We start from the raw sequence: 27,009 nt of genomic DNA, 5'->3' as shown, positions 1-27,009 counted from the left end.
TGTGCTTTCTCCCTCTTGACTCCTTTCTTTTTTGTGGTTGGGTTGGTTCTTTCCCTTTTCCCTTCTTGCACAACTGTCTTGGCTAAAATATCTTCTTAGACCTCCTTAAAAATGAGTGGTTGACATTTTTGAGCAGGGAAAACTGTTGGGGGAAAGAAAGGAGAAATGGCATTTGAACTATGTGCACCTGGCTTGAGTAACATAGCCCAGGTTGTGCCTGCTTTTATTTGTTGCTCACAAATCCTTATTTTCCAGGCTCCACTTGTCACATCCTCTGTTTAGCAGAGTGTGGAGGGGGCAGATGCCCTCAAAACCACTTCTGGTTAAGTTGCTTTTCTTTTGGCTCCTTTTAGGCTTCTGAAGGGAGATTGCTGAAGTGCCCATGGGAAGGAAGCACCCAGATCTTATGCAAACCTCCTTAGAAAGTTTGGGCCTGGAGGAATGTTTGGAACTGGCAGGTGAATCAAGCTGTTTGGATAAAATTAACATAGGACTAAAGTTATCTTTCAAAATTTAAGTCAGAAGTGAACCCAGTTCTTTCAACCTCACTATTTTTAGGTGTGTCTGAAAGCTGAAAAATCCAGAGAGTCTCCTAAAGGTCTTTAAATCTGTTAAGACCTTTGCAGATATCAATGGTCTGTTTAAACTCTTTGGAGGTAGAGAAGTGAACACTGGGCTTGCTCCTGCCATCCTTCACTCATTTTGAGTAAATTCTTTTTCCTGATGGACTCTGTAGCACCCTGCAAGGCAGAGAGGGAGCTCTGAGACCCAGCAGCTTGTGGGGGCATCTGATCTTGGACAAGTCCCTTTTCTCACATGATCAATCATCCTCAGTCTGTTTCCATCAGTGTCCCCAAGGTTTAACCCCATGAAGATTATCAGATGGATGTCTTCCGCTTAAAGGATCTCTTCTGAAGAAGTGATCCACCACAGAAATGTCCCACTGCTTTCTCTGGCTGCTCTTGGGGCTGGCACATGCCTGCCACTACCTTCTGCCTCTGTGTGGCCTGTTCCATGCCCTGCCCAGGAAAGGCCAAATTCAGCAGGATGTGGACAGCAACCAGACAAAATTCTGAGTTTGCTGAGGTGCATCCATAAAACAGCATCCTTCATCCAGGGTGTGATTTTAACCCTGGTTTCTTCTAAGAGGAAACTAAAATCACTTACTTTTCCTGAACCCTCTCCATTTTGCAAAGGCAATGCTACAATTCTTTACAAAACAAAACCAAAGTCTTAGCCAGAGTCATGTCTTGTATTTATACAGAAATTTCTTTGCTTTCCTCTCATGATATATTTATACTGCTGCTGGTCAGAGTCCCAAAGCCACAGTTAGAGTAGCCCCCAGAAATACCCACATGGAAGAAGATACTGTTCAATTTGCAGTGGTATAATTACACCAGAAGAGTAATGGCAGTCAGAGCCCTCTTAAACTCAACCTTGAGCTATATTTCTCTCTTGGAAGTTATTTGAGAACAGCTAGTGTATATTTATTGATCAGTTGAAAAGCCATGAGCTTTGAAACAAGTTGCTTCTAATTAATTCACTTTTGGAACTCCTGTGAGGGAACAGAACGCATTACCTGGATTTCTCGTTATTATTCTGGACAAGTAATTGCTTTTACAGAAATTTAACAAATAAAATAACATTTGTGGTCTGCCCAGGATTTGCTTTTTAAAAAAAAATAAAAATCAATTATAAACTGTGACTTGGCATCTCAGCTTTCTGGCAGTGCTCAGATGAGGAGAGTCCACGCTCTTGTCTCCGTGTTGTGGCACATGGGAGGATAATGGACAGACTGTCTTGTCCCTCCAGCCAGCAGTGGGAACTGATGGCTTCAGCAGATCTGTAGCTGCACTGCTCCATTGGGCTCATCTGGGGAATGTGCCTTTGGTGAATGCCCAGTGCAAGTGAGATTGATGTGGTTTTATAGCAGAAATTCTGTATTGTTCCTATTCAGTGAGAAGCAACCTACTGGAGCTTCGCACCGAGTTTATTTTTAACATCCCAGTCGTTTCAATTACAGGACTAACACAGAATTGCTATTTAAAAACCAAATAAAAACCCCCACCTCTCATATGTTGATAGCATTTTACAATGTTTGAGTCCATCCTAAAATCAGTCATTGCTGTAAGAGATTTGCATTTTTTGCTACTGCTGCTACCAGCTCCCTGTTGTGAAATTTGCTGCTGGCGGAATTTTGCTTCCACATTACTTAGCATAGGAGAAAAACGTAAGAGAGATCTGCTTGAGTATGTGAAATGCTTCTCCTGTTTCTACAACCAGCATTTGCATGTGGGGAACTGATCTTTATAAGTTTTTAAAGGAGTGTAAAGCACAGATGTTTTACCTTGGGTCTTCTTACGCACCACAGAAATCTCATTGTTCATTAGACAGGTGGATATTGGAATTGATCCATGTCCAATGGTGCAAAATCCAAGAATATAAAAACTTTATTTTCTAAACCTTAATGAGTGAGAAAGGGGGAGAGAATGATGGAATTTTTTATGCTTGGCAGTTCTGTGGCTGTGAGATGGTGGGCAGATGAGACAATCTACCTGGAGTGCTTTCTGTTCCATCCACAGGCTGCTCATTCCCATCTGCACCCCTAGAGAGGCTCTTTGTGCTGATCTTTCTGCACTCTTGGGATCCTCACTTTGGTGGGTGAGGTGGCTTTGTCTCATCCAGGTGAGCAGTACCTCTGATCTTTGGTCTTCATCTGGGACACCAGGCCAAGCAGGAAATCCTTTTAGCCTTGCAGCACCCTGTTCTTTCCAGCCTCTGAGGCAGCAAACACCTAAAATTGTGCCAAAGAGTCCAGCAGCTGCATCAGGAGGGACATGTTCCATCTGTGCCAATAGAGCAGCCCCTGGGGCAGGGCTGCTGCTGTGGCTGCTGGCTCCTGGAGGGTGTTCTCCAGCACAACTCACCAATATTTAGCTGTCATCCTGTTAAATATTTTATGGGTCATTAGCATGAAGACATGCTCATGGCAATTCATCTGCTACGGCAATGGTTGGCCACTCAGGAGAATTGGTGGCTCACTCCAATCAAGGACACTTAGCATGGTGAATCTTCACTTCTTTCCCAAAATGAGGGAAGGAGGTGGACTCATGTCCCAGAGCAGCAATCAGCTCCTGGCCTGGACGGAGAGCAGCTGCTAATTGCTTTCCTCAAAACCTTGTGCTGTTTGCTGACAAGCTCCTTGGCACACAGTCTCTGTGTTTGTTTAGGGGCAGACACAAGCAAATTAGCTTGGAAGTGCCAAGGCCTGATGCTATTTTCATAGCCCCCAGAGTGCCACTTATTCCCTGTGGGAGCATGTGCAAATTAATTCTGTATGCTGCTCACTTAAATGGTGCTAATTGCATCAGTCCTCTTGACAATATACTTCTGCTGCCAGTCATACCAGGAGTTTCTAGCATTTGTGTGGGTGCATTCGAGAGGGAGAGGTTCTCTGAGCATCCTGAGGTGCAGATATCCTTTGGAAAGGTGAGTCCTCACCAAGATTCAGGAACTTCTCTAGAAAATTTTAAAGAGCATCTGAAGCTGACTTTATGGTTGGATTATGGGGTCAGCCCAGAGATGGGGCTGATGGGCTGTAAAGGATTCCCTGTGCTGGTGGAGATGTGTAATTGTCACTTCTTATGTGCTCTTGGGGTGGGAGCACTTCCAGTAGCATTGTCTCTTTTGAATCAAGATCCAGAGCACAGGGCAAAGAGAAAGGAAAAATAAAAAAGCCAATTGATAGTAACAAAAGGAGAAGAGAGAGATGCTTGGATCCAGGGTGAGAAGATGTTATAAATGCACAGTGAAGCCTGCCACATTGTGGGGAAAACAGTATTTTTCACATCTCTCTTATCTGAAGCTCCAGTGTAAGTGAGACAGGACAGGAAGAAAACTGTAGGAGAAGAATTTAACCTTTTTTTAAAATTATTTTTATTTACTTTTTCATCTTCAAAAGGACTTCAAATGCTTTGCAAATGCCAGAACTCCCTGCATTCCTCCTGTCCCTATTTAAACAGGATACAGTACTGCTTTGCTGTGCATGCAGCCCCCTTCCCACTTCCCCATTTGCACTGAATGCATTTCAGGATTGGTGGCCTGTGACCATAAAATCAATTTAGCATTGTTGCTTTTGATCTGTATTAGAGAACTCTTAGCAAAGGATGATATTTATGGGCTGTATCTGAACTAAAAACTGTAAATGTGGCCAGAAGCATTCTTGGGCAGTGGAATGCACTCTTCTGCTCTGGGGTCTGGCAATTTCTCCCCAGGCAAGCTGAACATTTCTGGACTCCAGATAGGTGCTTCCAACATGCCAGGGAGTGTTCCTGGTCAGCAGCCCTCTTGTTTTGGAGGCTTAGACCGTTTGCTAGCAGAGATATGGGCTTGAACACGCCTTGGCCTCAGTGCCCAGGAATGCACCCAACCATGCTTGTTTTAATTGGACGGATGTAACTCTGGTGCCTTTGATAGATGTCTAATTTGGGAACTGTGTGTTCCTAGATTTCCCCCAGAAACAATGGAAAGAAAGTGGCTTTTTCAGGGCTACATCAGGGCATCTAAATTGGGTTTCTGCTCTGAATTGCTCTTTGAAGGAGCTCTGCTTCTCCATTCTGTAGAAAGAGCCTTTCAAAGAAGAGTGTCCTCTTGCCTGGGACCTTAAATGAGTGTTGCATGGGAGTGGTCTGGGGTATAATACTCTGCAGTAATTTTGCTTACTCTCTGTGTGGAGCACACCATCTGCTGAGCAGTGCCAGCACTGAATTGATGGTCACACAGAAATTCACTTTTTCTGGCTACTGTGCTGGAAAAGGGGAGGGAGCCCTGTGGACACAGATCCCCAGAGTCCCCCTGAAGTCACTTGGGACTTTCTCAGCAGACAGGGGAGCCTGGGGAGCAGTTCAGCTGAGCGCTGGTGCATTTTCAGAATAATATTTTAGTGGAAATATATGACAGCTTTATGAGGAGTAGGGTGGGCTGTGGCTGAGTTTTCTCCACCTGAAAGCTGTGCTGTTGTGAGGGTTTGCTTTTCCCTTTTCATTTCACCATCAGCATTCATGAGCTCTACAAGGGAGCTGGAGAGGTTTTTTTGGCAAGGGTTTGTAGTGATAGAAAAAGGGGTAATGATTCTAAATTGGATGAAAGCAGGTTTATATTAGATATCATGAAGAAATTCTTCATTGTGAGGGTGGTGAGGTACTGGAACATGTTGGCTATAGAAGCTGTGGATGCTGGATCCCTGGAAATGTTCACGGCCAGGTTGGATGGGGCCCTGTGAAACTTGGTCTACTGAAGGGTGTTCTTGCCCATGGCAGAGGGATTGGAAACAGAGGATCTTTAGGTCCCTTCCAGCCCAAAGCACTCCAGGATGCTCTGATTCTATCACTGTAGTGACAGAGAGCCTTTGTGTGACAGCAAATATGGAAACCTCATCCAGCATCACTGTAGGCATTATTTGAAGGAAAAAAGACAGAATCAGCAGCCACAAACAAGTGACTTTCCTGGCACTTATGGACTTCAAACCCCACGGTGTAAAGATTCAGAGTAATTTCAGTAAGGAAAAGAGACTTGCACAAGGCTTTAAACTGCAAGGTGTAATCATATAATTGCTGTGATGCTCTGTTGTACCTACACCTTGCCGCAAATTATAATGTTAGTACAGACACTATTGCAGTATCATTGCACTGTCAGGGCTGCCTGCCACTGTAGCTGAAAAAATGCCACGTTTTTCCTTATAAATTTGTTTCCATGGTGGGTGGCACTTTATGGATTGTGTTATTTTCAGGGAAAGAATATCTCACAACAAACATTTGCCAAAAAATATTCAGTAATATGGGCAGAGAGTGGAGGCATTCTTTCAAAAGATGCATTTTTAAAAGAGTGAGGGGAAAAAAACCCTTAAATTTGGAAACTATAAAATGGTCTATGTGTGATGTTCTGTAAAAGAAAAGAAAAGAACAAATAGAGGTAGTACTATATATAGGAGTCATCAACTGACTGCAGGGAATTAAATGTGCTGGAGGAGCTGCTGCACAGAGGACTGCCTGAGTAATTAAAGAACAGAGCTAATGGGCTCTGGGAAAGCTCCTCTGAGAAACTACTTTCATGAAATATTATTGAGTTTAGGAAAAAATTTTCTCACCAGGCCCCTTCCCCTTCAAGTGCAATCTTCAATGGGAAAATTATTTCAATGTAGAAAAAATTTGCAATACTATCTACATAAGAATATGAAACCCACCCACTCAACCCAAATTCCTCTTTCTTAGCAGGCTGTCTGCCTGCAAAGTTTTTCTGCCTGTAAAGTTTTGGGAGACAGCTTTTAGGGAAGCCTGCATTTGCCCTGCATTGCCTTATTCGTGGGCAGGATTACGAGGGGCTAAACTTCAATGTCAGGGGATGAGACAACTCAAATATTTGGATTGGGAGTATCACACCTTTTGAGAGAAACTAGAGAATTTCTCTTGTGGGAATGGAATAATGATGGAGATTCAGTGTCTGAATCTCTGCCAATGCACTGGGTGCTGCTGAGATTCTGGAATCCTAAAATTCTCAGTCTGGAAAGGAAAAAAAATAAAGAAACATGATAATAAATAATGTTTGCTTTAACCTTCTTGTGTTTCTGTTCTCACCTCTACTTTATTCTTGTGGAACTTGACAGCTACACATGTTCAGCATTCATTATACACCAGTCCCCAGAGGAGCCCTTGTCAGCTGAGGGCTTGCTTATCCTTGAAAGAATTAAAATGAAAAGCAAGAAACTGCTTCAGCAGAGTCCTATGGACACAAGGATGGAAAGCTGGCAATAAAGTGTTTGCCACTTTACAGAGAAGGTTTCTCTATAGAAAGCCCTAAGGGGCAGCAGAATCACACCTTTCCTGGCCAGAAATTGCTATAGCAGACACAATACTGCCATTTCTATTTCTATTTCTTTCTCTTTCTCTCTCTCTCTCTCTCTCCTTCCTTCCTTCCCTCCCTCCCTACCCACCTCCTTTTATCTCCACTCCTTTCTCATTCTCTTTTATTTTCCCTTTTGTTTTCTATCCAATTTCCTTGAATTTCTTTTGAAATGGCTTGGAGGCAAAGAGACTCAAACAACCAGATCACTTTTCCAAACTTGCAGCCTGATTGTTACATTTTAATTGCAGTAGGTTATTAAATGTTATTTTAGTGTCAGTGAATGTTCCTGAGCCAACACATTCTTCTGATATGTCTCTTTGCAGAACATGTACTCTGTAGGACATATTGTCTCTTGTTTTAAAATATTTGAGAGCTTTGGGATTTTTTTTTCATAGGGAAGGTTCTAAAAAAATTATGTTTGAAGGCTTAAGTCCCTCCTCATCAAACATATCTCATATTTGTTTACAGAAAAGGGGGAATCTGCAGTTAAATTACTCTCAGAAATGCTTCCTTCAACAAGAAGCCCTTACAAACCAAGGACACAGTGGGTTCCTGGGCTGCCAGTGCCCATGGGCAGCTCCTGCCCAGCCCCTCACCTGCACCCCCAGGTCCCTCTGGGCAGGGCTGCTCTCAGCCCCTCCCCTCCCCAGCCTGGATGAATACCAGGGGTTCCCCCAGCCCAAGTGCAGCACTGTGGCATTCACATTCTCTGAAAAAATCCCTTCACCCAGGATTTTTCTCCTGGGAAGATGAGAAGCCTCAGAGAAAAAGGAAAACAATTCTTATCTCATTTGCTTTGCCTCTGTTTTGCTCATGTGGGATGTGTTTGGAGATTGTTTATCCAACAGGTGATTGTTTCATTGGATTCTGGTGTGAGTTGTTTTGACTCTTTGGCCAGTTGGGGCCAGGCTGTATTGGGGCTCTGGAGGGAGTCACAAGTTTTCATTTTATCTTTTTAGCATTGAGTAAGTATCCTTTCTGTATTCTTTAGTATAGTTTAGTTTAGGATTCTTTCATATAATATAGCATCATAAAGTAATAAATTAGCCTTCTGAGAACATGGAGTCAGATTCATCATTCCTGCCTGCCACAAGGGTCCCGGCTTTACAATACAGCACCAGCACCTGGTCTTGTTAAACCTGATGAGGTTTCCATGAGCCATTTCTGGAGCTTGTCCAGATCCTTCTGGATGGTCCCATCCTTCAGGTGTGTCAACAGCACCACTCAGCTTGGTGTCATCTGCAAATTTACCCACACAGAGCTTCCTAGTCCCTCTAATTATGGACCTTTGAAATGTTGATAATGTAAGGCTATTAGAAATTGAAAAATGGTCCATATGTATAGGTATAGAGCAATTTTCCTGATCTCACTCACAAAAAAGTAATGTTTGATATTGAAGCCAGTGAAAAAAGTATTACAGGGAAGGAATTATTATGTATCCCTATTCAAGAATTATAATTTTATGAGAAAGGGGTTATTACTAACAAAACTAATTTTCTTCTGCAGAGTTACAGTTTGGTTGATATGGTAACTACCTTGATAAAATACATTTGTTCTTTAATAAAGTACATTTTTTCTTAGGCACGGTTACTATGTATTGAGTTGCATTTGCATTAAAAAGTAGCAGTCTACAATGGATTAAAAGCTGACTGATCTCGTGTAGCAGGTGTCAGTGGAAAGTCATCATTCCTGGTGCAACTGTAAAAGAATATTTAGCACTTCTGGAGCTATTAAAAATTTCCATGAACACCATGGATATAAATGCAAAATCTTTGCTGATAAAATTTTTGGATAAAGCAAATGATTGACAGAATATTATATAAGGTTGCAGACAAGAAAGAAGTTTTAAACAATACATATTTAAAGGCAACTGCAAGCAGAGGATGTAACAGGCAGGAGAGGCTGAAAGCTCAGGTCAGTCAGCTGTACTTTCTCTTCTGTAAATCTGTAGAGATTTACAAATTAGCAGAGCCTTAGCTGCAGTGCAGATTTTTTACTGTCTCTGCCATTTTCAGTGGGTGCTCATTACTGCAAATCCTCTGAGCTTCACAAGCATTTGCTCAGAGTTTTGCCCGGCAGTAGCAGAAAAAATGGGCATAAATGCTCATTGACACTAAAATGTTCACCTGTGTCTGGGGTTTCATAGAAAGGCTCCAGCAGAAGGAGGGAAGCTTTTGTCTTGCCTTCCCAACAATGCAGCCCTGGGTGTGGCAATGAGACCTGGGGGCTCCTTGGGACTGATGGATGTGCTGTCAGTCCAGCACTCTGCTCCTTTGGACATACAAAGCTGTGCTGATAACTGGGATGGGAAAGTACCAACCTAATTTGAGCCTCTGTGAATTATTTTGTGGCTGGAAAGTCACTGGAAAGTGAGCATTGCAATAAACTTCTTTCCCTTGCCAGCTATTTATGCTCATTCCTTAGATGCAGGCAGGAGGGGAGGAGTCAAAAGGAGCACAGGACATTTGTAAAATACAGGCAAAAGTGGAGCTACAGTTCTTTAAGAGGTAATAAAAGATTGTCCCTATCACTATCTGCCCATGTGAAAGGTCCCTTCCACACTTTTTGAAAGGCCCTTTTAATTAGTGGAAGGTGCTATAAGGTCTTCCTGGAACTTTCCCTTCTCCAGGCTGAACAACCCAAGCTCTCCCAGCCTGTTTTCACATGAGAGGAGTTCCAGGCCTCACATCATCTCTATGGCCCTCTAATAAGTCCAGTGTTATACCTATAATGACATATATTTATTATTGCTATTGCTGTTGTTACTATTATTGCTGCTTTGTTATTGTTATGATATTGAACATGTACAGACCTGATATCTCCACCAGTTCTCACTAAAATGATCCCTTGAGCTACCTGTCCCCATTGTTTACAAGTGTGCAATAACCTATTGATCTGGGAAAAGAAAGCATAAATAAAAGTTATTTCAAAGATTTGGCAGGAAAGGGGTGGCTACGTAGACAGTTCTCTGTGGAGAAGCATTTATCTGCAATTGTGTTGACACCAATTGGGAGCATGAGAAATGGCTGACAAATGCTGGGTATTTTCATGACTTTTTAAAACCTGTTTGTAGGGGTAATACTTTGCAAAGTTTTAGTCATTTAACTCCAACTTCTGCTTGAACAAAGTCAGGGAGGTTTTCCAGAGTAGGAGCTGTCCTTTCTGAAAAGTTTGAGCGGCACCTCAATGTCAGCTGCCCTTTCAGAATTTCCTTTCCAGACAAGCTGGGAGTGGAAGCACATTCTGTATTTTCTTAAGGTTTTTTGTGACTTTCAGGCAGATTTACAGACAGGAGAAAGACACAAACCCAGAGTGTTGTCCCAGCTGGAAAGGCTCAGTTCCTCTATTCTGTCTTCCTGTCTGGTCAGGCAGAAAAAAGTGGCTCAGAACCAGACACGGTATACTGCGTTTCTTGTCCATCATGAAATTAGGCTATAGGGGAGAGGAAGGGTATTTAGGATGTGCAGATGGGATGGGATTATTGCTGAGGAGCCACGTGCAAGCTCTGAACAAAACCCAGAAGATCAGATCAGCCTTTGTTAGTTCTGCAGCTTCCACAATGATGTGTTTCCTTGGGATAATTTTGTCCTGGTTCTTTTGCTTTTCAGATGTCCTGTGCCCAAATGTCCACGTGGAAGGAGACCGGTTCAAACACACCAATGGGGGCACTGATGAGATCCCAGGTAAAGAGAAACACATTCTGCTGTCCCTCTGGGAACTAAAATAACATTTCTTGTGTGATGCTCTGATTCATTACACCTTTCCTAGATGGAATTTTCTTATTCCAACACGTGTTCGGTGGTGAAAAAGTGTATTAGAAACTGTGAGGCTCCAAATGAGTTATCTGTTGACAGCCAACACCAAATTAATCACAAACTTTCTTTTGATGTGGCATCAAATTAAAAAGCCAGTGGAGCTTAGTGGAGTGCAATAAGTCTTAGAGAAAACTTTTTCTCACCACTGCACATTTAATGAGTTTTAATGTCCATTTATTTGATCTGTGATTGTTGTGGAAATCCAAGCACAGTGGTAATTACCAGTGGAGAAAGGTTTATGTGTGCATTTATATAAATAAAAGATTTTCTGAAGCACTGGTGAGAGACCAAAGGGAAATACAGTCTGGTGATAGCTCTTGCTTTTCTGTGAGCTCTGATATATATTTTCAGCCAGCTGAAGAACTTAATGTTAGATATTTGTATGGGCTGTGCCTCTTTTCTAGCCTCCCAAGACTGCTTGAGCTGCTGGCAGAGAAAAGATGCCCATCAAGGTTGCATTGGGAATAATTGTGGCTGACCCAAGGACATAAGTCACTGCAGTGAGAGGCTGAAGGTTCTTCTGCAGCTTGATTATGAGCAGAAATGCTCAGTGTTTGACAGCTTTGCTACTCATTCAGAATTTTTTCATTGGAGGATTTTCACTGCCTGCACAAAATACCAGCTCCAACTGTGCTGTCTGTGGGCAGCTTATTTTGGCTGCATTCTGATTACATGTGAGCCTGTGATAATGTTGGGTGGTAACATCTTTTGTGACCATTAGACCCAAGCAGATTATCCTTGAACACCTATTTTGAACTGCTGTCTGTGGCTGGGTCTTGCATTAACCTGTCCTGAAAGTCTTTTTGTCTCTGGGCTGGCAAACTTTGGAGGAACTGAGTCTGAATGAACCTATCTGCAGAGGAAACTGGTGCTGAGAATGAGTAGGAGAATTGTGTCCCTTCTCAAATGACCACCTTCTATGTGATTCTTTCCAGAAGAATGGAGCTACAAGTGGATTCCTATTTCCAGTTCATATTTATCTGAATTTTGATTCAAGTGCTAACTAGTGGACTCTATGGTTTTATTTGACTTCTAGAAAATATCTTTTGTTGAGCAATGTACAGGACAGGAATCTGGCACCAAAGTTTTGGGTAGAGTGAAGTGTACATGCCTATATGCAGTAATATTTACATATGTGTATAATATATACACATATATATAGACTCTTATATATATATATATATATATATAGACTCTTAGTCTCTTCTGTAATATTTTTGAGGTATTTTTCCTCTTCTCTTCAAGTCCCTCTTCCCTCCTCGGAAAGAAGTCAATATTCAGAATTGAGATGTTCTCTTATGTTCAGAACATAAAAGATGACTTTGCTGTCTTAGATCTGTATGTTAGTTCAGGTTGGAAGGTTCCTATGGAAATCATCTAGTCCAAACTCACACTCAAAATAGGATCTCCTTCAAAATTTGGCCCATTTTAAAATTATATAAGATGTCTCAGGACCTTGTATAATTGAGTTTTCAGTTTGTCTAAAGATGGACACTTCACAGATCCTCTGGGCACTCTTCCAGTTTGGTCAGTATCACAGTGATTTTTTTTTTACCCTCTATATTAGGGAATTCCATAAGCAGAAATTATTTTTTGCAATGTCTGATCAGGCTGATCATTCAGGGCTGTCATGTTTTAGACCCAAGAGATATCTGTTCACTGTGAATATTTACCATTGCATTCAGTGTTTTAACAACAGATTAATTACAGCATTTAATTAAAAGTGACAACTTCAGTCCCTCACCACCAATACAGAGGACTGTAGAAGACTCCTGACTGCTCCTATATGGTGGGAAAATTATTTATTTCTTATCTTGTTACTGATGATCAGGAAAATGTGTGCACCTTTCTTGGAAAAAAATGGAACAGATAGTCTGAGTCTGCTGGAGATGGATCATATAAATCTAAGTGCTGTTCCACTCCTTATGTGCTCCTTACTTACTCCATAGCATTTTCTGGAGACTCTGGGCTCCTGGGTCTGATTCCAACAGAAAAAACACTACCTTCTTCCAGCTAAACTGGAAAATTTCAGTTGGCCCACTGTGCTGTGCTTCCCATTCCAAAAGGATGTGTCGTGCTGAAAGGTTTTGTGTTATACCCCAAAAAGCCCTTCATCTTTGAGGCACAGCCTGAGTTCTGCTCCCTCACACTTGGGAGGGAGGTTCAGCTCTGGGATGTTCTGTGGGTGACAGCACTCAGGGGGAGGCTGTTCCTCTGCTGTTGGAATTCAGGACATCCCTCTGGCTGTCCTGGATTGCCCAAACCCCTGCCAGGGGGCTCAGAGACCCTGGCACAGAGCCCAAGACGCCTGTGACTTTGATTATGACCCATGGAAAAAGATACCAACCTTATATGAGGAGGTCTGCAAGCCACAAAAGTCTAAGTAGAATAATAATTAGTTTGTCATGGGGTGAAAAATAGATTTTTTGGGGTTTTTAGAATGAGGGCTCAAGGGGCAAGATGGAGGAATCTGGGCATGTCCAGCCTTTCTCCTTCTTCCTCTTGGCCTCCATCTTCTGCTGTGATGTTGGCACTTTTAGATTGGTTTAGAGTAGAAGCTCACTGTCTAACATAGGTGATAGCTTTTGGGAAGTTATGGTAAATAATATACAAGTAGTTTTTAGTATAAAAAGATAACACTGCCCTGGGAGCGGGCAGAGTGCCTCTGTCTGACCTGCTGAACAGACCTCAGCTGGCCAGAGAAAGAATTTTATAGATAAGAAACAATAAACAACCTTGAGACCAAGAACTGCAGAGTTCTGACACCTTCTTTGAATGATGGGCTGGGAAAAGAGACTTTCTAATGTATCTTGGGGTCACTCTGGCCAGCTAGAGTCCCAACATCTGCCACCCAGCTCCTCATGTGTACAAGTGTTTCAGGTTAACACCTCTGCCTTGTGCTCCTCTAGGAACCAGAACTGATCCTTGCCCAACAGGCTCCTAACACTGAGTTTCAGAGCTATACCTTGCACAAATTTGTTTATAGATGGACACAACGTGCAGTCTCATGGAGTAGAAGTTGCAGTAAATCTCATTTTGGGAACAGGGAAAACAGATTTAAAATCTTCTTAGATTTAACACCTTTTCCTCTCTCAGAGAGGGACAAGACGTCAGAACTGAGTGCCAAAAATCTTTCTGAGGTTTTTAAATTTTTTTCTTATATTTTTATTGGGTGAAATGCAGCAGCAGAAGGCACAGACAATTGTTTCACACAAGGCATCACCAATTTCAGCCCATTCTTGCCTACCCTACCTGCTAAGAAGTTATAGCATGACCTGCTACATTTAGTTCTGTGTTTGCATTTAAGTGGATGGATTGAGTCACTCTGTATCAGCAGAAGTAAAAATAGAAGCTAAAACATAAAATGAGCTATAAAAGGAGGAACTCTGTGAGATAAAGGGAAACAATGGTGTGGCTGAGGTGGAAGATTCATGGGATTTTGTTAAGCCAGAGGCTGAGAATAGGAGTGAGGTAGTGAAAGTGGCTCCATGCAGAATCAAATAACTGCATCAAAAAAGCCCATTGTGATCTGGAGGACAGCCAAAGCTCTAGACTAGTATTTTCCTATAAAAGACAGATGATTTCTTTTCTTTAGACAAACTGGACTAAGTAAATCTCATCTATCTGCTTTTGTTGAGTACTGCATTGAAAGGCACTGCTAAAGTGGAAAAGGGTAGAGATAAATAAAAGTAAAATGAGCCAGAAACTGCCTGGCAGAGAGACAATCATGAAGTTTCTAGGAAAGGGAATAATGAGTTAGAGTGTGTGCAGTGATGAAGTCCTTCAGGGTCCAGTTTTAGGTCTAATCTCCCCTGTGAGTTTCCTCTCTATGGATCAGGATCAATGGCTCCAAAACCCAGGGATTTTTTTCCAACTTAAAAAGGTCAGTTTAAAAGGGCTGTTTTGGTAGGTATGGATCAATATCAGGACTATAAACTATAAACTCCTCCTGTGTGAACTGATGGGGTCTCAGTCAGCAGCAGTTTGTACATCACAGTCCTGTTGAGCTGGAGAAAATGCAAAGGTTGTTACTGGACAAGGTAGAGAAGGGAAGAATTCCTGAGACTGAACAGGGCTTCTGGTTACTGCTCATCTAGAAAAGTTTGCTCAGACCTCCTTGGTTCAGGAAAGATGGATTCAGCCTTGAGAAGCTCTTAATGTGTTCAGGAGCCAGAGAGAGGCAGTTAAAATCCTGGGTTTGGTTAATCTTGCAGTGTGCAGGTGGAAAGGGGAGATAATATTGCTCTCTGTAAATAAATCAGGAGAACAGCAGGAGGGAGAGGGGGGAGCCACTCAAGCTGAAGGACAAAGGCAGCAATAGGAAATGACTGTCAGCTGTTTAAGACATACATTCAAGACATCAGAAGAAGGTTGAAGCTGTCAGAGATATGAAGCACTGGGACAAGAGGTGAAGTAGCACTGATGGGGACAAGCAATCAGTGATGGATTGTCCTGAGTCCTCTCAGAGCAGAGGTTTGTACTCTCTGACCCTCTGGTCTCAAAGCATTTAAATAAGAAATCTCCAGCCGTAGCATTCAGGAAGGGCTGCCACAGTGAAATGGGGTTGCATGAGCAAGAATATATAGGCAGCTTTACTACTGAGAAAATTTTGTCAGTGAAGTGAAGCAGCAGCTGTTTAACAGTACCTAACATGTGAATTCAGAATATAACACTGAATATGTTTCTGAATGCATTAGAAATCAACAGGGAATTTTGAAAGAAAGGAAGGAATTTACTTAGAATATCATTTTATCATCCAGGAAGTCTGATATTTTAAACTCATGCTTAATAATGGTTTAAACAAAGTCCTTAGAACATTCTTGTGGGCACTATGTTTTGAATGGTTTTTTTGAAAGAGAAATAAAGACAAAAGAGGATTTAACTCATCTGCCCTAAAATACTCAGTAACACCCCCCTCCCCACCTTTATTGTATTTACTACTTCTTATTATGCTAAATTGTCTTTAATAATTCTTACTATGCTAAACTGTCATTTTCATTCCATCAGCATTTAAGAACGGGTTATGACCAAACAGAAAACACAATGATAATATTTTGCATCCTGCAGATGAGACCTTTGTGTATTTTTAGGAGCTATAATATTGCATCAAAGCTACATCTGATTGTTATTTAAAATGAATTCTACTTCTTGAGGTTTTAAGACTTCACATTTGAATTATTTGTATTTTAGACAAACCTGCTGGATATGGGATTTAGTTGCAGAAATCTGGATGATCCCTGGAATTAAGAGTGAGCTGAGCTCTAGTCCTGAACATTACCAGAGGAGATAATACTCCTCAACAGATACTGGCTGCTGCTTTCAGGGGACTCTGCCATGGAAGTAAAGAAAGGCCTGAAGTGATTTCCTCAGAGTGCTAACAAAAATAAACCCTGGGGAAGGACAATTCCAACCAACACATGGCATCAAACATCCCACACTGGATGGTGTTAATGGGGCAAGGGAGGAACATGAAAGCCCTGACTTTAACTCCTAAGCAGCCACACAGGCTGTGTGTGTGAACAGCAGCAGAAACTGCATTATGGGTTCTACCACAGACGGACCTCAGCCTCCAACTCTTCCCTGTCTCCAAAACCTCCATGTGAAAATGACCAAAATTCCAAAACATTTATGACCTGTGTGTTTCTCTGTGACTCTACAAAGGGTGTTTGAGCATTTTACAAGGAAGGCACTGGTTGTAAAACTGGTTCCCTACAATTACAGACTGCAGTGGCTGTGTTTAGCTGTCAGTGTGTCTCCAGTTCCTGTGGTTTGCAGCACAGGGCTCACATTCCAGAGATGACAGTGACTCTCTAGCTAATTACAATATCCCTGGGACTATTTATATTTGCCCACTAAAGCACGTGGTAGTATGAGAGAACTGCAGTGTCCAGGCTGCTGGACCCGAGAATGAGCACATTTGACTGACGTCCTCCTGGGGAAAAAAGTGTATTTGTGGTGCCTGTGTGGCAGGCACTGTGCCCTTCCTTTGCACTTGGCAGTCTCCTTGGGAAGCCCCCAAGGTGCCAGTGAAGAGTCCATGAATGGCTGCAGAGATTTGTGAGGGATCACTGCCTTGGCACAGAGGATGCAGAGACACACTGGTTAATGGCAGAGACTGCCCGTGGGCAGTGCTGGTGGAGCAGGCTGCTGGTGCAGACACCACCACTCTCCTCTCCATCCCTGGGTTATGCACACACAGGCAGGACTGGAAGTCGCTGCGACACTTGTGGGAGATGGGGCAGAAGGATGAAGCTTTAGTCACTCTGCTCTCGTGTTTTCCAGTGATCCATCACTAGGCAGTGCTAATGGGATAGGGCTCAGGGCTTCTTATTTCCTCCTCTCCCCACATTTTCTCTAGGAAGTCCCCCAGAAAATGTGAAACTGGTCTGAGCTGAGTTTGAAACTGAGTTCCTGACATATGGACATCTGGCAATAGCAACTGTAAGTCCTGAGAAGCAAACAGGGAAAGAAAGAGCTGACCTGCAATCACAGGAGTTATGTGAGTCTCCTGTGAGCTGGAGAAAATGGCTGGATTTGTGCTGTGAGGTGGATTCGTCCTCTGGGCTGGTAGATGAGATACCTGCAGTCCAGGTGACCTTACTGAGGTCCTCTTGGCTCGTTTTTCAGGAGTCTCTGTACAAGTCTTATGAAGAGCAGCTGAAGGAACTGGGGGTGTTTAGCCTGGAGAAAAGGAGGCTCAGGAGGGACCTTATTGCTCTCTACAGCTCCCTGAGAGGAGGGTGTAGTGAGCTGGGGCTCAGTCTCTCACGCCAGGTAGCAAGAGACCAGAGGAAATGGCCTAAAGTTGTGCCAGGGGAAGTTTTGTTTGGATATTAAGGAAAATATCTTCACTGATAGGATGATCAAGCATTGGAACAGGCTGACCAGGGAACTGGTGGAATCATCACCTCTGGAAGGATTCTAAAGGCATGTAGATGTGGCACTTGGGGACATGGCTTGGTGATGATCCTGGCAGTGTTAGGTTAATGGTTGGACTCGATCTTAGAGATCTTTTCAACCTTAATAATTCTGTGATTCTACCTTCTACTGTGCAATAGTTAATCTCAACACTATAGCCTAGAACACTGCACTTAAAAGGTCTTTGAAGTTTTTCAGAGGTTGACAAATGGTTTCATTTGTGTTCAAAGGCATTTTAATATCCAGTAACTCTAAAAAAACTCAACAGGTGAAGCAGGCCAATAATTATCAATAAATCATCTGTGGTTTCTAAGCACAGCCACTGCAGGCCTGTGGGCTGGCTGTAAACTGTGCATGCCCAGTGTCCAGACCCACCAGTTATCCAACATGGGGACCTTGGCTTCTCTAGGATTTGTGGTCAGTCAAGGAATTTCCCTTCTACAGGAAACTGAATAATTGGTGAGTGAAAACGTACAGTCACCCCAACAGAGAGTAGGGAGTCACCAAAGTGTGCATTGGGATTAGGAGCCTGGAAATACTGGAGCCTCCTCTAAAGTATGCACAACCAGGGTGACACCAACAGAGCTGGGATGAGTTCTTTGAGTTAAAAAAACCCCATGTTTTAAATTAATATTTTTTCTTAATATGGTCAGAGATTTAGCTATTTTACAAGGCCATGGATCTCAATGGAGTCCTGACACAATGAATGACCTGACAACATCAGGTCTGTCCTGGAGCAGGCAGCCTGGCTGAGCTTCTCCAAAATGTCAGGAAATATGGAGATGGAAAGCTGAATTTACTTTAAAATGTGCTTCTGCAGGAAGTAAACTGCCAACAGCAGAGCAGTCCCTGTGAAAGCCTTTCTCTGATCTGAGTCCCAGCAGTGACAAATTCTGACATCTGCATTCACAAAGAAGGTTTAGCAAGAGTTAATCATGCACATGAAAGTGATTCTTTGGCTGGTAGTATTTGCTTTCTCCCAGAAGTTAAACAATCCAGTTGGTTTTCTTATTCCAGTGCATTTGAGATTGATGAAAAGGAAATAAATTCAATTTTGACTGTTCATAGCCCAAGAAGCAACTAATCCTTTGGCTATAAAAAGACTAATAGGTTGTCTAACTGTGATATACTTTTAGATATTTTTCAGTCCAAATATTTTATATTAATTCTCCTTCAGAAACCATCCCATGGATTTTTCATCAGTGCAAGCTTTCTGGTTATTGTGGACACATGAGGGGAAGAAGGCATATATAGAATCTGAACAAAATACTTCTAATTCTTGGAGTTAAATTAGTCTGTCTGATGAGGATTCTCTCTGATGACAGCAGTGGAAAGGATTTGGGATAGGTCTAATCTGTTTTGTACTGGTCACCTGGCATAAGCAACCTTGACAACCTCTTAAAGAGTAGTCCCTACCTGCTTTCATGTCACTCCTTGTTCATCACACCTAAAATTAATGGAAATATTTTTATTTTCACGAACAGCTTATTGGTTGAGTTTTCTTACAGCCTAGGCAGCATTATGGGGAGAATCTAGCAGATCTTAGTAAGAAGCTTTTCCTTAAATGTATTTTCTTTCCTTAAAAGTAATACTAAAATTAAAAAGTAATTGCTTGTGCTGAGATCCTTCCTTCCCCATTACTATCCCAAGGGATGACTTTCCAGATGTGCCATTTTATGGTTTTCTGGAGGAACACAGAGCACCTTGACACCTGAGGAACTCAAAAGAGGCTTTCAAAATAGAGGAACTAATTAAAACCAGAACCTAATACAAATAGTCTCAGGTAATTCAGCTGGTACAAGCCTATCTGGCACACAAAGGACATCAAAGGAGTAATGAACTCCTGTTTAATCTTGTAAATCACTGGAGCAGGAAGGAGCTGAAAGAGGGCCTGTGGCACCAAGCCGAGTGTCCATTACTGAGAAAATGGAGATGACTTCCACACAAGAAAAGCCTTCAGTAATGAGCCAAAGAGTTCAGTGTCAAAACCAGCTTTCAGTGTTGTTCAATATGCCACTTGCAACTGTTTGAAAACTGAAGAGCCAGAAGGGTAAGAGAGAAGCAGGGGACAGATGCAGATAAACAGAACAATGCACCACATAAAGTGTTGTGTTATTAACATGGGATCAGGTGTTGAAAGGTGCTGCCTCAGAGGCAGCTGCTGTGTACATGAATTTATTTCCTGTTCTTACAGCAGGCTGGGGGTTAGATTACAACAGCCTTTACACGAGGTGGGATGCTAGGATTGTGTATCCGCTTACTTGCTTCTATTTTTAATTCTCTCTCCTATCTTTGGCATAATTTTCTTGCTGGTTTATATTCGCTTTATCTTTCCTGAAGTGTTATCTTTTCTTTCTTGTGTAAAGATGCCAAGTGTTGCATTTTCCCCCCTCTGTTTTTGCTGAAACTTTAGACTGATGTTTTTGAAAGAGTGACCCCATATTTCAGTTCAGTGACTACCTGTTCACCTGCCTCACTGCCTCTGGAAGATTGCTCCTTTTTGAAGTATAACTCCATTGTACACCTCAAGCAAGGTTTCTGCTCCTCATAACCCCAAATGTGGATTGGTGCTCGAGCTGAGCTCAAACTCCTTTTTGTGGTCTGCATGGGACTCTTGTGGCTTGTTCCTTTCCTGGGGCCAAGGGAAAGTAGAAATTGTGTTTTCCAGTGCTGTGAAGGAGAGTAAGCAAACCAGGAACAGTAAAACAACAGCCTGAGTGACTGTACCATCATCATTATCATCATCATCATCGTCATCACCATGTACCGGGGTAAATCTGATATATAAATTTTATAAAACTGAGGCCGTCTGAAATGTGCTCTAAGCCTTATTGAGTATGACCTAGAAGGTACTAGGCTTGCTGGAAGATATCTCTTTCATGCTGGGGTAAGACCGGTTCCATCTTTTTTAGCAAAACCTCATCATTAGCTTAAGCTCTTAGCTGCTCTCCCCACTGGAATATGGGGATCTGGTGAGAAGAAAGTTGGGTCAGCATGAAGTGCTGCTTGAATCCCAGCTGGAACATCAGTGGAGAAAAAGGTTAATAGCAAGAACCTCTTTAAAGCACTCTTGAGACCCTTAATCTATAGACTCTGGAAAGTTTTATAGTTCCAAAATTCCCTTGCAAGCTCCTTGTAAAATTTAGCTAACTAATTTTTTAAATGACCTGTTCAACCCATTTAGTCATCACTGCAGTGCTTCATGCAGGGCTTGTGGGCAGCCAATAAATCTCTGGTTTGTTCCTCCAGAGGTGCTGTCCTTAATGTTTTGGGGGTAAGTCAGGGAACCACTGCTGACTGATGATGATGAATCAAACTTCTGGAGAGCTGAATGTGGTGTACATTATCCATCCAAAAATTAACTGCTTCTTTACCCATCTTTTCTGGAAAGGTAGAATACAGTGAAATAAACAGGGCAAGAAGACAGAACTTTTATCCTTTGTAAGCCTTTGTAATTAATTTCTTCTGACAGATAGAGATAGTTGGAAAAAAAAATTTTTACAAACATTTGCAATGGCACAGGTCTGAGCAGTGTGAGCTGCAAGACTCATGCTCCTGCTCTTGTGCAATGCCTTTGACACTGTGCTGTGAGACAGGCTTGTCTCTAAACTGGAGAGACGTGGATTGGACAGGTGGAATTGGATGGGCTGGCATTCAAACTGGTGTGGTCAATGGCTTGATGTCCAAGTGGAAACCAGTGGTGAGTGGTGTTCCTTGGGGTTGATGTTGGAGCTGACATTGTTTGCCATTTTTTGGTGACATGGACAGTGGGACTGAGGCACCCTCAGCTTTGTTTGCTGAGCACACCAAGCTGTGAGTGCAGTAACACACTGGAAGGAAGGGATGGCATCCAGAGGGACCAGGAGAGGCTGGAGAGGTGGGGCTGAACCTCATGAAGCTCAGCAAAGCCAAGTACAAGGTCCTGCACATGAATCAGAGCAATTTCAAGACCAAATCCAGGCAGAGAATGTATTGATTGCAGCCCTTGAAGAGAAGGACTTGGGGCTGCTGGTGGATGAGAAGCTTAACATGTCTCAGCCATGAGCACTTGCAGCCCAAAAAGCCTGAAGTGTCCTGGGCTGCATCCAAAGCCCTGTGGGCAGCAGGTTGAGGGAGGGGGTTCTACTCCTTGATTCTGTCCTCATGAGACCCCATCTGGAGTGATCCATCCAGGCTTTGGGGTACCCAACAAAAGAAGGACATGGAACTGTTGGAGAAAGTCCAGAGGAGGCCACAAAGATGCTCAGCAGGCTGGAACACCTCTGCTGTGAAGACAGGCTGAGAGATCTGGGGATGCTTAGCCAGGAGAAGGGACAGGGCCAGAGAGACCTTCTTGCAACCTTCAGTACTTAAAGGGGGCTGAGAGGAAAGCTGGGGAGAGACATTCTAAAAATGCATGTGGCGATCAGACAGGGGTAAAGGGCTTCAAACAGGAAGAAAGTAGGCTTAGATTAGATGTGGTTGCAGATCCTTTGAGATGGACACTTCAGTAAGGTCTTAAAATGTGGTACTCACTCAGCTCTTGACAGGGTTTCTTTTCCTGTGCAGGAAGAAATGTCAGGAACAGCAAAAATGCTGTAGCAGATAATGGCTACAATAACAATAACAGCAGCACATTCTGAATAAAGTAAATAGTCTCTCCTTTGGGATTTGGACACTTCTACTCCAGCCCTGAACTGAACCATCTTGGCTGTCCAGAAATAGCTGCTTTCAGTGTAGAACACTGTGGAAGATAAAGATGCCAAATGTTTAGATACAGGAGAAAAAAAAATAACCTCCTCTACACTCTGCCTTGACATAACTGATTGCTAGACCTATCTCATTAAACCTTATTTTATGGCATGACAGCATATTTTTCCTCTTTTTTTAGAGTATATATTAGCACAGAAATTAATTAAGATAACAAAAACAATGGCTCCTTACAGTGGCAATAACCTTGCAGACCACACTGACGGAGTTAAAAGGGACACTGAGGGCATACAGGCTCTTCCCTGTGGGCACAGGGCATCTGTGAAAACTTAACTTTCAAGAGTGCAGAGATGTCAGACAAGTTCATGTATTTGCTGAAAGCCTCCCAGGTGTTACTGTTTTTCATAGGAATTCACACACTGAATAAAGTCCAGTGCCACTGACCATCCTCCAGTAAAAGCAGCATGAGCTATTTTATCACAGGCTGTACAGATTGCTGTTTTCAGAAGCATCAGTGAAGCAGCAGGTGATGACAACTCCCCTGATCGTGGCCACTGGTGACACTTCATCAATGCATTGGCAAGGCTGATAATTCAGCTGGGAGTTTGAGCAAGAGCAGAGGATGGAACATTTCCTGCAAAAGCTGCTTTGTTTGATATTAGTGCTCATGGCTGGCAATTCACTGGAGTAAATACATTCCAGACACCACACTCGAGGCTGTGATGTCCAGTGCCTTTCCTCCTCCCTTTCTCACTTTCCACATTCCTCTCCAGGCTGTTGTCTCACCAAAACCTTTCACAATTAGAAGTAGCCCAGCTGTTCCCCCTGTGAGTGTCATCTTGGGATCCTTGGGGACACAAAGCAAGAGACTTTTTTTTAGAAAGCTGCTTTGGGCAAAACAAGAAGTCAATGACTCTGTCCTGCTTTGAGAAGCCTTTTCAAATGTGCTCACCGCTGTGTTTTCTGGCTAATAAAACTTACATTTTTTCTCTCCTTTTCTGTTTTTTGTGGGTTTTTTGCCCTGGAGACAAGAAAGTCAGAAAAATCTCAACATGCGCAACAGCTTCCACCATGCTGCCCATATCAGATCCCTAACTGATCCAGGCAGAAATACAGCCCACACTCAGGGCAACCAACCATGGCCCCTTCAAATAAAAATGTTGAAAAAACACTGTAGGATTACAAAATTAGTACAGAGCTGTTGGGTCATCCTTTGGCCATGCTTTGAGGTGTTGGGTGCACTGGAGACATTTGTCCTGTAAAAGAGAACCTGTCTGCATGTTGCAGTTAGATGATGTATAAATTGTCCAGTGCCAAGTTTTGCCATCTTCTCCATGCAACAGAAAGATCTGGGTGTGTTTTCTGATTCTGGAAAACAGGCTGCTTCCTGTAAGGGGGTTATAACTCAGGCAGTGAGACATTCGGGTGATTTGATCAGCAGAGCAGCGCATAAGAAATTACTTTTCAAGCCAAGTATGCTGTTACAAATCTGAGCTTCTCTTTCAGCTCACTATTTTAATTTTAATATGGACTAGGGTCTGCTGGCTTTCAGGAGATGTAATCATGTTAGAGGGTTTCAGTGGCCACATATTGTTTTAGAAGCTCTAATGAAGTAAGAAGCTTAAGATCAAAGAGTATTTATTAAATGCCATGTTTATGGCATTACTGATTAAGCAGTTTATGAGCCATTTGGGAAACCACACCTGCCCTGCTTTACAAAAAGCCACCTTTTAAATCAAAGCAGCTGAGAACAGGAAAATCCTATCTTTTACCCTGTGCTGGGGCATGGTGCAAGAGGTAACAGCATCTTTGCACTTGTTAATTTAGGCAGGTCTGTTCTTTCCCATTCACTTGCAGAGAACTAGGAAGTTACATGTGGCATTTCATTTTCCATATGCTACTGACAATGTGGTGCCTCCTTGGTGGTGGGAAAACCAAAGAACAGATTATTTCTGCTGTAACTCCAGCACAGAAATGCTGTGTGACACCTTTAGCTCTTTGGGGAAAGATCTCACTGAGCAGTTTTCACTGCACTGTTAGTGAACGAACACTGCCAGGTGAAATGTCTTGGTCAGGTGTTGCAGAAATGATCACAGCATTGCTTATTTTTTACATTAATATTGTAATTTAAGACTAAAAAAATCAAAATTAAAACTTTCATGTTGTCTTCCTCGCAATCCCAGTTCCTTTCCTAAAGCCAAGGGAACATAATCCAAGTAAAGGGCTTCCAGGCACACAAAGTAAACAAAATAACAGTAATAATAGGAGTAATATTAGTACTAACAGTAGTAATGCTACTAGTAGTTGTAATAGTGATGATGATAATATATTTGCTTGTCCTTTAGCTGAAACAATCTTGGAGGTTCTCTTAATTCATAAATTCATTTGGAGGTTTGCCAAGGTGTGTGTGTTTCTTTGTGTGTTCCACTTGGGTAATCTGCCTCGAGTACTTTCTCAGCTGAAATAATAATATTTTAGCTTTGCTTCTTTCTTTGTTCTTCAGAAGAGATTTTAAAAATCATAGCTGGTTAATCAAGCTGAATTTAAAAATCTGCAACCTTTATGCAAGTCTGATGGCAAATAAAGCAATGTGAATATAAGTTATGTGGGATTTGTTAAAGTTTTTGTCCTCTTCACCTCTGCTTTACTCCCTGCACAAAATGGATAGCGTTCCCTGTAAACAGAATACATCTCAGACAACTTCAGTAAAAATTCCTGTCTGTTTGAGCTCCCTTTCTGCTGAAAGGAAGGAGGGACTCCAGGTGGGGTTCAGCCTGTCTTCAAGATGAGTTGTCTTAATTACTCCTAAATTTCTCTGCTGACTCACAAGGAAACTGAGGAAGCCTGCATCCATCATATGTCTCCTTTTCAGACAGCTAAAATTAGGTGAGATGCATCTCATTCTTGGCGGAGTTCTTAATTTTTTAGTGTATGGCCTGATGACAAATTTTCTGTAATTCTATTGAAATCTTTCAGCAACCAAAGTGTCCCTTACCTTTAAGGGCTTTGGTGTAAATAGAGTACCCAAGAGTGGAGGTTATCTCACCAGCTCGCCAATATTTAAATTTGGCACAGAATAAATTAATAGTGTGATTAAAGTAAAAAACCCTTTTCTTCTGAGTGTGGCCTCTGACACACCTAAGGACTTAACTTTTCCCTGCATCTACATTTACTTTTTCAAAGAGCCATCCTTATGCATCAATTAATTAAAACTAGAGAAAGCAATTTTTAATTTGCCAATCCATAGTCTGAATAAAAGAAAAAAATCCTATTATGATTTACTTTCATGATTTATCCAATCCTAAATGTAAATGGGATTATGTTATAAGAGCATGACTGATTTTCATGACACCAAATTCTGTTTGCAAAGTAGTTTTGATAGCTGTGTTTATGTTTCATGGTGTTATTTAGGCTTTTAAAAGTGCATTTTGATAAAAAATTCAGGAAAAAAAAAGAAGAAGAGATTGATTGAATCTGATGCTTGTTTCCACTGGAAAAATATACCAGTGTGCACAGCTTCAGAGCTGCTCGTGATGTGAACGTTCATTTGAGTTGTCAGAGATAACAAGAGCAGCTCTGGGTCTGAGCTAATGATGGGAAAACTTGGCAGGAGCTTCTTGTCACTGTATCTTGCACTTGTGCATTTTTAGCAAGGGAGCTTTACAAGCCCCGTGAAATGAGCAGGATTTCACAGCTTGGGGCCTCTGGTGAGTGGACATTAGGATGTCACCTGGGCAGCATTTCAGCCTCCTCCATCCACAGCTCCTCTCCTGTGAGTGGTTAAAAACAATTTCCTTGCCCAGTCAGAGTGGTCTCTCCCTGCCAGCAGCTCTCAATTACTTCCCTCAGCTCCTGTGGTGGTGTGGAGGAGGGATATGTACTGAGGGGGGGAATGAGTGCATGGACAAGTCATGGTGTGGTTTGTGACAGCCAGCAGGGAGCTCTCATGTTCTGGTGGGCTCTGTTTTCCCTGATTTACAGCTGCACTCGTGGCTGATTGCAGTGTGTCAGAGGGGTGTATCACTGGAGTTGCTGCAGAGGTGATTATGAGGTGCAGCCATGAGGCCCTGGAGCACTTTAACTGCTTTATTTGCCCTCCCAAATGCTCAGTAATAGCTGAAAATAGAGTGGACAAAAAGGAAAAGCTGTTGACAGCCAGGAAAGTTACTGTAATACTAAAGGGCTCAACTTGGCACCAAACAGCCATTTCTGTCTTTGCAAACAATTAAGATTATATTTCCTCAGAAGAAGCAATTTCTTCAGAAAAAAAGGTCCAGAAAATGATGGAAACTTTAAATTTTATTTGCTTTTTGCTATTTTGATTTGCCTAGGTACTGGCCCACACAGGTTTTTGTACATGTTTATTCATATAAGTGTGAAGAATAATATCATTAGGTTGGTGCCTTTTCCTGTTGAAGCTGTTTTCAAGCTCTGCAGTGCCTTTCAGCCTGAAAGGTTGAGGAGGACAACTAAGAAACCCAAGAATCTTCAGGCTTAATTTCATCACATAAAAATGTTTATCTATTCTAGAAAAGTTTCAAGAGCTCGCTAACTGAACAAAGTTGAAAGAGCTGCCAGAGTTTAAAAGCAATTTATCCAAATAAGCTACACTTATGTCACCAGGTTTGTGTGCTGGAATTACAAAACCAGGAGTTAATGTGTGTAATTGTGCATGTGTGAGGGGGAG

The 27,009-nt window shown here is 42.2% G+C and overlaps 1 protein-coding gene across 1 annotated transcript in view; it reads left to right on the top strand.

Annotated features, from left to right (window-relative positions):
* The window catches only part of COL22A1 (collagen type XXII alpha 1 chain), a 232,260-nt gene that overhangs the window by 54,587 nt on the left and 150,664 nt on the right, over positions 1-27,009 (top strand). Inside the window, exon 4 of the mRNA XM_030943927.1 lies at positions 10,509-10,583. Within this exon, the coding sequence (XP_030799787.1) occupies positions 10,509-10,583 (75 nt within the window). The remainder of the gene's footprint in view (positions 1-10,508; positions 10,584-27,009) is intronic.

This window comes from Camarhynchus parvulus, chromosome 2 (assembly GCF_901933205.1).
Source record: "Camarhynchus parvulus chromosome 2, STF_HiC, whole genome shotgun sequence".
In the NCBI taxonomy this organism is placed as follows: domain Eukaryota; kingdom Metazoa; phylum Chordata; class Aves; order Passeriformes; family Thraupidae; genus Camarhynchus; species Camarhynchus parvulus.
Note: the sequence above shows the minus strand (reverse complement) of the source record. Positions and strands in the feature narration are given on the sequence as shown.